Source organism: Drosophila sulfurigaster, chromosome 2L (genome assembly GCF_023558435.1).
Source record: "Drosophila sulfurigaster albostrigata strain 15112-1811.04 chromosome 2L, ASM2355843v2, whole genome shotgun sequence".
NCBI classification, from domain to species: Eukaryota; Metazoa; Arthropoda; class Insecta; order Diptera; family Drosophilidae; genus Drosophila; species Drosophila sulfurigaster.
The window spans coordinates 2,823,359-2,835,956 of NC_084881.1; the positions used below are offsets into that span (position 1 = coordinate 2,823,359).

Consider the following 12,598-nt stretch of genomic DNA (forward strand, 5'->3'; position numbering starts at 1 on the left):
ATTTTAATTCCTACTTTGAGAATAGTTTATTCTTGACCTCAAAACAGTTAAGTATTGCGTTTTTCCACTTACCTTCGATATTTTATCTAGTACCAAAATTCATCAGAAAAGCTTAGAGAAAAACCAATGAAATCATTGAATAGTGAGTTGGTTCACTTAAGTTCTTGGTAATTAACTTTTAATTTGTGTGAATTTAAGAGTGAAACACTGTATTATTTATAACGTTATTCAATTTTCAATGGACAGAAAGAGTATCAATAGTTCCCCTGTTGTTTTATTGCAGTTGTCGCTGCGCGAACAATTTGCATGTCAATGGGCAGCAATTCGTCTCTGGCAGCTATCCTATGGACGACAGTGGGTCTTCCCCTTATCTCCTCCCTTAGGTGGCATCCGTCAGAATATTTCCATATGTCAGCGTCCTTTGGTCCATTGCGAGACAGACGGACGGACGAACGGCCAGGAGACACGAAGGGGCGGCAATTTGTTGTTGTCACTTTGCACCTGCCGCAGTCGCGCGTTGCACGTTTTAAATTCATTTAACCACAAAAATGTTAACCACAAAGCGTTAATGCCACGCCCATCACGATTCAACGTCAGGTTGCGTTGCATTGCGTTTCGATGCGATGCTGAATTTAATTACTCAAGTGGCATGCGAAAAGGCAAAATGGCCGCAGCACACTGCGATCTACCAAATTTATAGCCGACTCACGGAAATATGCATTCAATTGCGGTTTGAATCAGAAAACACAAAAAAAAAAAAATGCACGGGTATTTAAGAATAAAATATACAATTTACTCGTAACATACGCATGTAGTAATTCCTATGATGACTTAACTCAATACTCAAATAAATTTTTCAATATATTTTCAAAGTCGAATCCACATACATAATTATGTCTTCAGTAAGTTTTTATAGAAGGGACATCTTAATGTAAGAATTTTCATGTTCATCATCCAAACAGGGCCAACAGGAAACTTTTGAAACCTATTGTCTTAATGATTACTGAAAATTGGGTTGCGAGCAGATAAAAAATGTAAATGGGTTTTGTATGGGAAAAAACGTCTATTTACTGAGACTCTTTTATGCTTTAGCTGACAATTTGGTATATTTTTCATTGTATGGCATATTTTGAATCTAGTACTTTATCAATATACCAAATACATATTTTGGTACATTTTTAGATATGTCAATTTGGTATATTTGAAAACTACAGCATTGTTTGCCTTTTATTCAAAATGGGGTATCTCACTTCGAGACAGCTCGACAGAAGCTTTCTTACTAGTTTACATTAAACATATTAGTTTTCGTCAAAGGTCATCCAGGCTCGTTCTCGAATTGAATGTTTTTGAAAATAATTGTTATTTTCATTGAAGAGAACATCTACAAAATTTTATTGTTTTTGTAGCAAAAATTGTCTTTCCACACATCAAGGTACCAAAACGAAAAATTGACTTTTGTGCACTTTTGTTCTTACCACGTGCCGTTTTCTAAAAAACTAATTTGTACTTCGACTTTTAATTGTGCATGGATATGAATTAGAAGTACTGCCAAGCTAAAAAATGAATAGCCCTGATACCTTTTGCCCACAGTTGTTTCGAATCGTATATAGTGCACAGTATAGTATAATATAATTTGAAATAATAATGATTAGTTTTGAGTAGATTTTTAAAAAATAAACACGATTAGAATAAAACCAAGATAAAAATCCAATTAGAAATTAAAAATTATGGATATTTCTTTCGCATTTAATGATCAGAATCACAGCTTATAATATGATTTATTTCTGACACTTACTATATTTTTATTACTGACTTTTAAGCTGTGTGTAATTTGTCATTGTTATTGTTTTTTGAAAATCAGATTGATGACAAAAAAGAAGCGTATTGCAGATATAAGCTTTCGCAATTACAAATTAAGAGCTTTCTCCAATTGTATTCTAACTTGTATTGTATTGTAACTGTATGTATCATATATTAGAAAATTAGAAAAATAGACTTAAAGTAGCTGATTGCATCATTATTGTTATTTGAGTGATTGTCTATTATATCCTTATCGTTAATGGATTTATATTTAATGTGAGATAATGTCACTCCTGTGAGACATCAGCAGTCGATGAAAACATGCACGGAGGAGTCGAGGCGAGAGGCACTTAAGCAGTTTAAGTTTACGATATTTGCAATGCGACGCCTCTAAGTGGCAAGTTGTAGTCCAACGGGACTTCAGGTGCAGCAACAGCTGCTGGTTGTGCTTCTGCTGCTTCTGCTGCTTCATCTGCTGTATGCGATGGCAATGGCGCTGCCAGAGGCATTGGCACTGGCATCAGCAATGTACATAGAGAAATTCGACTAAATATTCGATTTTTGGCACTTACCAGTCAACTCTTTAAATATGCATTAAGTTCCTTGTGAAACATGCTCGACACAGAGGCATTCTCCAAGGGAATGAGCAGACATTGGCACACTCTGTACCGGCTTCACTTGAATTGCCAAATGGCACTTAAGCTTAGGCATCTCTTGCGGTATACATACTCTCGTATGTGTAGTATCCATACATATATGTATGTATATGTATTGTAGATATAAAGGCTGCTATTGATGTAAATGTTCATACACTTTGGTACATACCTTATTCCAAAGGCTGCGAACGTGATTTGTCGTCGACTTGGAGTCGTTGCACCTTTAGGTCGGCTTGTCATTGCTACAGGTGTAAATGCAAATGCTGGCAATATGATTCCGTCTGGATGCCTTCTACATTATTTATGGTACATACGTACAGTGCAAGAATATTTTAAGGTTGCACGCGGTTGAGGCATCTTTAAAAATGTGATCGCTTCTACAACTTATATTTATTTTGATCCTCGAAAACCAAGCAATGTCCTAGCAAACCAGGTCGAGTTAGAATGTTACCGAATAATGTTTACATCAATGAAATGTCTAAAGCAAACTCGAAAATGCACACCACAAAAGAGCGTGCTGCATAGCCGCGAGCTTCATTAATGTAATCCTTGTAAATAAGCTTTTATCCGCTCTGGCACTCGGACTCAGACACATTGTCCAAATCCAGGCCCTGTTTTTATCATTGTAAGCAACGTATGCAGCGGCTTTTGTTTGAGCAACAACAATATCGCACAACAATATCGTATGCGTAATGTACGCCCCTCTGCCACAGCTCTTCGCCTCTATGCTTCGCTGTGTCTGTGCTTGTATGTGCATCGAAGGCTATTGTGTGTTAACGGTTGTAATTATTGCGCCTGCTTCCCTTAGACAACAAGTCTGCTCGTGTGCTTCCCAGGACTTAATGCAAAAGCAGCTGTTTCATTTTTTTCGTTGCTTTTTTCTCCTTTGTGTGTGTTTCTTTTTTCATTTTTGCTTTTTTGTAACTCTTTGTCTGTGCTAATTAGCACAGTTTGTGGCCTCTGACTTGCTGGTGAAAGTGGATTGTACTCCATGGCTGTGAAGAAACCGGCAAATTTGCAACTTGTGCTGTTGCAGATATGCTGCAACTTGTGGCTACAATAAAGGCGGGCAAAAACGTGCCCCGGTCATCGCTCCCTACGTGATCTCATAAAACACTAAAATATATTTGAAATTGATGCAAAAGATACTCATATAACAACCAAATTCTTAGTCTGATCGATGTTAGCAGAAAGTGTTACACTGGACTTGAATGCATACAATTTAAATATATGCTAGACTTTTGCCTAAAACTACTAGTAACTTTACACAACACATTCAATACAACTTTGTTGTCTAAATGAATAAAACATTCGTAATAAGCAAAGCACAAACACCAGCACTCATACGTATGTTTGATGTATATGTACATACATTTCCATGAATGTAAGCTAAACCATTCGCAAGCCTTTCAGTAATGACCATAATATAATTTAGTGCCGCAATCAAGTGGTCCTCTCAGATGAAAATGTTGCCTTGCTAAATGGTTCAAAAGTTGAAATGAGCACAGGACAAACCGATGAAGGATAACAAACTCTGACAAAACCGCACTCAATAAAATGATCCAAAACTGGATCCCAGCCCAGGTCAGACTTATGCCAGAGTGCAGGGTCTGCAGACTCCGCAACTCTGTCGTAAGCCAACGCATGCAAATTTGCTATTCACTTTGCAACCAACACACATGTAGATCTCCACATACATACATACATACAATACATAGCAATGCTCCTTCATCCCCATGTCCATACACATTCACATCCTCACTCACACATGCATTCATCACAAGCCACATCATCATTTATACATTGTATTTTGTCTGTGTTACTCGTTGATTTCGTCGGGGCTCTTCTTTTTGTCAAAGTTGTTCTTGTTTGTTATTTCTGTTGCTTTTTATTAGTACATAAAACTGCTGACATTTGTTCTTTTCAATTTGGACACTGTCAACCCTAAATTTTCTCTATCTATATATGCTTTTGCCCACTCTCTATAGTGCGTATGTAGAAGTTCAGCACATTAACATAAAATATTTGTTACTTTATTGAAAATATACCAAATACACGACTTGCTATACTTCTAGTATTTTTTCTGTATATTTTGGTTTATTTCAAAAATAATACCGCAATATTTTGCTTTTATTCAAAATCGGTAGCGGGTATCTCAAGCCGATCATACTCTACTGTAGTTTTCTTACTTGTTGATAAAACTAGAGTTTGCTACGTTTTGGATAACACTGCACGGATCCCAACGTCATAATCCAACGGAATATTTCCCTTTTAACAAATTTCTTTTAAAAAGACCAATTGTCTCTATTCTTGTGCAAAAGTCTGCACAAGTCATATTTAATGTGCAAATTTAAAACCTACTGAATAAATAAGCCTATTCGTTTCGCCTTAGTATATAAGACAGCTAGTTGTGGGAGAAAGGTATCATTCACAAAATCTTTTCGCTAACATGAGAGCTACTACAATTTTATTGGGATGTGCCTTAGTGGCCATTTGTCTTTCCTATTTACCAAGAGCTGACTCTACTTCAACTACAACTACAACTACAACCACTACCGAGGCTAGCACCACCACCACCACGACCGAAGCTACCACAACAACCACTGCCTCCTCATCTGACACCACTTCAACAACCTCTAGCAGTAAAGCTAAGAAGACCAGAAGGAAGCACCATTGGAAGGTCGTGAGACACCCTGGAAAGAAGGTCATCAAGAGACACCGCAAAGGAGGCCGAAAATTTGTGATCTAAATGAGATATTTGTTGTCAGATATTGATTTTCTTCAGATAAACTTGTATAATTCTTAAAGTGTGTGCATTAATATTTCGAAAAATGCATACACTTTAATTTTGATCGTGTAATATTAATTAATTCTTTATTTCGATATTTATTTATAAAATATTGTCTACAATTTTTATCAGATTGCAGAAAAGAAAAAAATAATAATAAAAAATTATATACATATATAATACATAATTTAATACTAAAATAAAATACTATATATTTTACAATCTTGAGTAATACATAAATTTAGGACTAAATTATTACAGCAGCTATTGACAGATGTAAAACCATTCTCAGAATGTTATTAATGAAAAGGAAATCTACATTTTAGCAATAAATATATTAATATTTGTTTGCTGGGTGTGAACCTGTGGGGCAACACTGGCAATCGTGTAGAGGCGTTTCCGTTACTCTATCTCTGTCTCGCTCGCTAAATCGGTCCCACGTTTATAGTTCCATCATTAGCCGGCGCTAAGAACATAGTTGCGACGGTGAGGCTTAGGAGATTCTCTTATGTTAGCTTATCAGCTTAGGTGCAAACGATGTCGACATTAGCAGTTTTTGTGCACAGGCGAGTAGCGTGGAGATGACGCTATGTACGGCGATCCATTTTTCGCTAACACGCCGAATTATTTAAGCGCTTTTGATCGTTTATAAAGCTAGCTGCTATATCCACGCAGAGTGTTCTTCTTCGATTAATAATAAAATTCAGATTTAGATCGCTGAATTATATTTAGATGTTTATAAATTTTTCCGATCATATGACGTCCTCGCCTTGGTATGGGAAACTATCGATGGCACTATCGAGGTATCGAATATTAATCTCTCTGAGCCACTATCGATAGTCTTTTTTCCCTATCGATTGTGCTGGGCAATTTTCACATTTTTCTAACACGAAGTTTGGTTGCAAGAATTTGGGTTAGAAAAAATATATCTCTAGTAGAGATTCTCTACTGATAAAATTACATTCTAGGTTAACTTAAGTTGAGGGTTGGAGGCGGCTCTAAACATGGAGAAATATTTTGTGAATCTCAAAAAAAAGGTAATTATATTTATTCTTTAAATACAATGTACATATGTATATTTAGTAATAGTTTAGTTTATCTACATACATATGTATGCATAGATAACACCAAGTCAGAAAGGAATGAGGAAAACAGAGGAGTAGAAAGGAAACCAAGAGTTGGAAACCGAAAGTGTGGAGTTTTTATACCCGCTATCCATAGGGTAGAAGGGTATTATAACTTTGTGCCGGCAGGAAATGTATGTAACAGATAGAAGGAGGCATCTCCGATCCCATAAAGTATATATATTTTTGATCAGCGTGAATAGCTGAGACGATCTAGTCATGTCTGTCTGTCCCTCTGTCCATATGAACACCTAGATCTCAGAGTCTATAGGAGATAGAGCTATAATTTTTTTTGACACCATTTGTTATGTTTGCACGCAGATCAAGTTTGTTTCAAATTTTTGCCAAACCCACGTCAGCCCCCGCAAATTGACAAACATCGAATGACAAGCGTAATTTTAAAGCTAGAGCTAGGCATATACAATAATGACTATAGTCTTCGTGATTTCTTAAAATTTGGTTGCGATCATTTAGTATATTTTGGAAAAATACCGTAATATTTCGCTTTTATTAAAAATGGGTAGCGGGTATCTCACAGTCGAGCTTTCTTACTTTATTTAATGTGGTACTATATCGATATACCAAATACACGACTTGCTATATTTTTAATATTTTTGTAGTATATCTTTGGTATATTTTAAGATTAATACCGCAATATATTGCTTTTATTAAAAATGGGTAGTGGGTATCTCAAGTCGATCACAATTTACTGTAGTTTTCTTACTTGATGATAAAACTAGAGTTTGCTAGTTTTGGATAACACTGCACGGATCCCAACGTCATAATCCAACGGAATATTTCCCTTTTAACAAATTTCTTTTAAAAAGACCAATTGTCTCTATTCTTGTGCAAAAGTCTGCAGTCATATTTAATGTGCAAATTTAAAACCTACTGAATAAATAAGCCTATTCGTTTCGTCTTAGTATATAAGACAGCTAGTTGTGGGAGAAAGGTATCATTCACAAAATCTTTTCGCTAACATGAGAGCTACTACAATTTTATTGGGATGTGCCTTAGTGGCCATTTGTCTTTCCTATTTACCAAGAGCTGACTCTACTTCAACTACAACTACAACTACAACCACTACCGAGGCTAGCACCACCACCACCACGACCGAAGCTACCACAACAACCACTGCCTCCTCATCTGACACCACTTCAACAACCTCTAGCAGTAAAGCTAAGAAGACCAGAAGGAAGCACCATTGGAAGGTCGTGAGACACCCTGGAAAGAAGGTCATCAAGAGACACCGCAAAGGAGGCCGAAAATTTGTGATCTAAATGAGATATTTGTTGTCAGATATTGATTTTCTTCAGATAAACTTGTATAATTCTTAAAGTGTGTGCATTAATATTTCGAAAAATGCATACTTTAATTTTGATCGTGTAATATTAATTAATTCTTTATTTCGATATTTATTTCTAAAATAACTTCTACAATTTTTATCAGATTGCAGAGAAGAAAAAAATAATAATAAAAAAATATATACATATATAATACATAATTTAATACTAAAATAAAATACTATATATTTTACAATCTTGAGTAATACATAAATTTAGGACTAAATTATTACAGTAGCTATTGACAGATGTAAAACCATTCTCAGAATGTTATTAATGAAAAGGAAATCTACATTTTAGCAATAAATATATTAATATTTGTTTGCTGGGTGTGAACCTGTGGGGCAACACTGGCAATCGTGTAGAGGCGATTCCGATACTCTATCTCTGTCTCGCTCGCTAACTCGGTCTCACGTTAAATAATGACTAAAGTGTTCGTGATTTCTGAAATTTTTGTTGCGATCAGATAAAAATTGTCGAAGTTATTAAATAAAACTTCTGTATGGACAAAAACGCACACTTACTAGGGGCTTTAGTTTCTTCGGCTGGCACTCTATGGTATATTTTGAATGTAGTAAAAGAGGAATATACCAAATATACAATTTGATATATTTTTTTTGTTTATTTTATGGTGTATTTTGTTGGTATAATTTAAAATGAATACCGAAATATTTTATTTTATTCAAAATGGGTGTGCTTGACTATGAGATACCCTCTAATCTCATAGTCGAGCACACTCGACTGTAGTTAACAAAAGTTAGTTGTTTCTGCTAGAAAATAGTAACTTCCTAGCTTTTACCGATCATGCATTTGAATTTAAATAGGGGTTTAAGCTCACAGTTGGGTTTTTTGAACTAAGTTAGTTGTGTGCAAATTTTAGCATCTTACCATGAATGGAACTGTGTAACATAATAAACATAGATTGATCGCCAAAAATATTTCAATATTATGTCGTATTCCCTCAAAAATATTATAAAAAGTAACAACATTTTTTATAGGCACATTTATTCTTGTAATTTTCAGAATTGTTTGATTGTAACATATATTACTCAACAATGAAGAATTAATTACTTTTTACGAACAAATTTAAAATTTATGCATTTTCGGTCATTTTAATTCATGCACTGCAAGTATTGTACATACAAATCTGAAGAAAAACATTATCTGAGGAACATTTTCTTATTTGCCTTGCTTGCGGTGTCTCTTGATGACCTTCTTGCCAGGATTTCTCACGACCTTCCAATGGTGCTTCGTTCTGGTCTTCTTAGCTTTACTGCTAGAGGTTGTTGAAGAGGTATCAGATGAGGAGGCAGTGGTTGTTGTGGTAGCTTCGGTCGTGGTGGTGGTGGTGCTAGCCTCGGTAGTGGTTGTAGTTGTAGTTGAAGTAGAGTCAGCTCTTGGTAAATAGGAAAGACAAATGGCCACTAAGGCACATCCCAATAAAATTGTAGTAGCTCTCATGTTAGCGAAAAGATTTTGTGAATGATACCTTTCTCCCATAACTAGCTGTCTTATATACTAAGATGAAACGAATAGGCTTATTTATTCAGTAGGTTTTAAATTTGCACATTAAATATGACTGCAGATTTTTGCACAAGAATAGCGACAATTGATTTAACAAAAAACGGTCAGAACGCAAATATTCTTATTGGGCTTACTGTTTAATGAGCGTCGGAAAGTTTAAATGTTTATTCAGCTTGTGTACTTAGAACAAGATAAGTTTATAAAATAGAAAGTATACACCAAAAAATTGTGTTCTTAATAGAAGACCACTTCACGATAAAATTTTTAAGTTTAAGAATTTTCATTTGAAATATTTGTTATTTGAAATAATAGTAACAATAGTTATTATAAGAATATATTTCTTAAAAGTGTTAATGTGCATATGCGTAAGTACGAATCCATTCGTGTATACGTACGTGTATATTAGGCCAAATATTTATTAAGAACCATTTATATATTTGGCTAGATATTTGTAGTAGTATGGATATTATTAGAGAAGTCTTACCAAAAGTATCAACTATTGTATCAGCCGGTGTTTTTTATTTCTAATGTTTATCGATAATTTAGTATATTTAAGTAGAATATGAAGACAAGTAAGAGACCTACAGGTAAGTGTGTTCGACTTTGAGATAGCCGGTACCCCATTTCTTAAAATAAAAATTATACCACAAAAATACTTCAATTTACCGTGGCCTATTTTTATACCCGCAACCCATAAGGTAGAAAGGTATTATAACTTTGTGCCGGCAGGTAATGTATATAACAGATAGAAGGAGGCATCTCCGACCCTATAAAGTACATATATTCTTGATCAGCGTCAACAGCCGAGACGATCTAGTCATGTCCGTCTGTCTGTCTGTCTGTCTGTCCGTCTGTCCATATGAATACCTAGATCCCAGAGACTATAAGAGATAGAGCTATAATTTGTTCGACAGCATTTGTTATGTTTGCACTCAGATCAAGTTTGTTTCAAATTTTTGCCACGCTGACTATGGTTACTGAAAATTTGGTTGCGATCAGATACAAATTGTCTAAGTTATTAAAGAAATACTTTTGTATGGGCAAAAAGCCTACTTCCTAGGGGTCGCAGTTGCTTTGGCTGACAATCTGGTGTTTTGAGCCGTCTATGGTATTTTTTGAATGCGGTACTAATTCAATATACCAAATATATCATTTGGCATATTTTTAGTATTTTTTGTATATTTTTAGAATAATACAGCAAAATATAATATATTGTTTTTACTCAAAATGGGTAGCGGGTATCTCACAGTCGAGCACACTTTTCCCTATACAAAAGTATTTCTTTAATAACTCACAATTTTTATATGACCACAACCAAATTTTCAGAAATTACAAGGACAATAACTATTATTGAATTGGGCGTGGCAAAAATTTAAAACTCACTTAACATAACAACTGCTGTCAGAAAAAACCTATATATATCTATGTAAAGTATTTTATTAAATGTAAATTAACTGTTTATTATTAATCGTGATAGCTTGGAGTGAAAAATACTACGCATTATATTTTATCAACTACGACTTTTTCTGCAGCAACGACTTAATACCTTCGCGACTTTCCAAGGAGTGAAGTGCGTTCGCAACTCTTGTTCTTATTTATATTTAACAGAGTGCATGAGCTGCCGGATCGCTAAACTTATTATTAACAGAAGTGACCTGTTTACATTCGGCCCTCCTGATCTTCTTCATCTGTCCCAGATGACAGTAACTCCTCGTTGTCCATCACAAATTTCCAGAGCTTCATATTGTCGCAGCTAGAAGCAGTGATATTAGGCCCTTCAACATCAGCTGCCTTACGAACGTCATATCGCCCATTTCCTTCGTCTTTGTTATCTCGTATGGACCAAGATACTCGCTTGCCAGCTTACGCCCGGCGACAAATTGCGTTCTCTTTATGGCGACAAGATCTCCAATTTTATATCTCTGCTCTAGCCGGCGCTTCTTGTCGAAATTGCGTTTGTAGACCTGCTGTGTCTGCTCTATATTTCGTTTCGCCTCCTCACGTTGCTTTTGATTGATTATGCATTTTTGCGCCAAAAGTACTTCAAACGGAGACATCTTTAAAGATGCATGTACATGTGAGTTGATGGCTTTCTGAACTGCAGCGACGTGCTTGAACCACTTGTCTGGCTCACTTGTTGACAGTTTTGATATGATCGACAAAATTGTTCGGTTAACCCGTTCAACCTATCCGTTACCTCTTGCCACGCCTGTCGTCGTCTTTACGTGGTCTACCTTCATCTCGTCAAGGAAATGTTGAAATCCATCCGATGTGAATGCTGCTCCTCTGTCCGTAATAATACGCTGGGGCAGCCCGAACACACTGGACCACTCGTTCAACCTCTTCACAACTTCCTCATGGCCAGTCGACTTGGTTGGAAACAGCCATACGAACTTGCTGAATCCATCTACTGCCGCCAAAATGTACTTATATTGCTTAGCAGATGCATCCATGGGACCTAAATGATCCAGATGTAATGTGGGGAGCATCGCCTTTGTCGATCGTGTTTAGAAAACCCTCTTGTTTTCCCAATTTCTTGCTGTGGATTATACATTTTATGCAATTAGAGATCAAATTAATTGTCTTACTTTCCACATGTGGGATCCAGAATTGATGCTGGATAGCATTCATCGTCTTTTGTGTCGAAAAATGACCAACTTGGAACAGCTAGTAATTCGCTTCCATTAACATTTTTGAAAAGAACGCCCCCTTTCAGCTTAAATTCTTTATAAGGTCGTTCTTTAACGATTTCTATGATCGCCTTCATAAAATCGTCTTGTTGTTGCGCTTTCCTTATGCGAGCTGTCAGTTCGGTCGTTACCACCATACAGGAATTTAGGAAGCGACTAAGAAAGTCGACATGCTGCATTCTATTCCCAGGGCGGTGTTCTGTTTCAAAACTGAAATCCTGCAAATACAATATCCATTGCCCAACTTCTCGTGGAATCTCCTGTTTTTGTTGTAGCCTTAAATGCAGCGCAGTCCGTCAGCAGCTTAAAGTTAACACCCAGCAAGTAGGGTCTAAACTTTTTGATGGCTAAATAGGCTGCTTTGACCTCTAAGTAATAGCTGTGTCTTTTTGATTCGGCGTCCGTCGTTTTCTTACTCCAATAGTAAATCGGGTGCATCTTGCCCTCGAACAACTGCAGTAATACAGCTCAAAACCGTCTTTAGAGGCATCGGTGTAGAGCTCGGTCGGGGCATCTCTTGAGTAAATATGCAATACCGGTTCCTTCGTTAGTATATCCTTTTACTGCTGCATCGCCTGTAGTTCTGCCGTACCAATATGGAAATCTGCTCCTTCTTTAAAAGATCAGTTAACGGGCGTGCAATGTGAGCATATCCGAAAACGAATTTGACACT

General features: G+C 36.1%; 1 protein-coding gene across 1 annotated transcript; it reads left to right on the forward strand.

The window, feature by feature from the left end:
- The first annotated feature begins 4,905 nt into the window (after positions 1-4,905).
- LOC133837076 (salivary glue protein Sgs-3-like) lies at positions 4,906-7,648 on the forward strand. Its single transcript, XM_062267733.1, has 2 exons — positions 4,906-5,139; positions 7,460-7,648. Exons 1-2 carry the CDS (start codon positions 4,906-4,908, stop codon positions 7,646-7,648), a joined length of 423 nt encoding a protein of 140 aa, XP_062123717.1.
- The last annotated feature ends 4,950 nt before the right edge of the window (positions 7,649-12,598 follow it).

What these genes read in the sequence shown, in the direction of transcription:
- LOC133837076 (XM_062267733.1), top strand. Translation starts at nt 4,906, where the DNA reads ATGAGAGCTACTACAATTTTATTGGGATGTGCCTTAGTGGCCATTTGT. An exon ending in GGAAGCACCATTGGAAGGTC is followed by an intron (nt 5,140 to 7,459) that starts GTGAGACACCCT and finishes ACCACTACCGAG; the next exon opens with GCTAGCACCACCACCACCAC.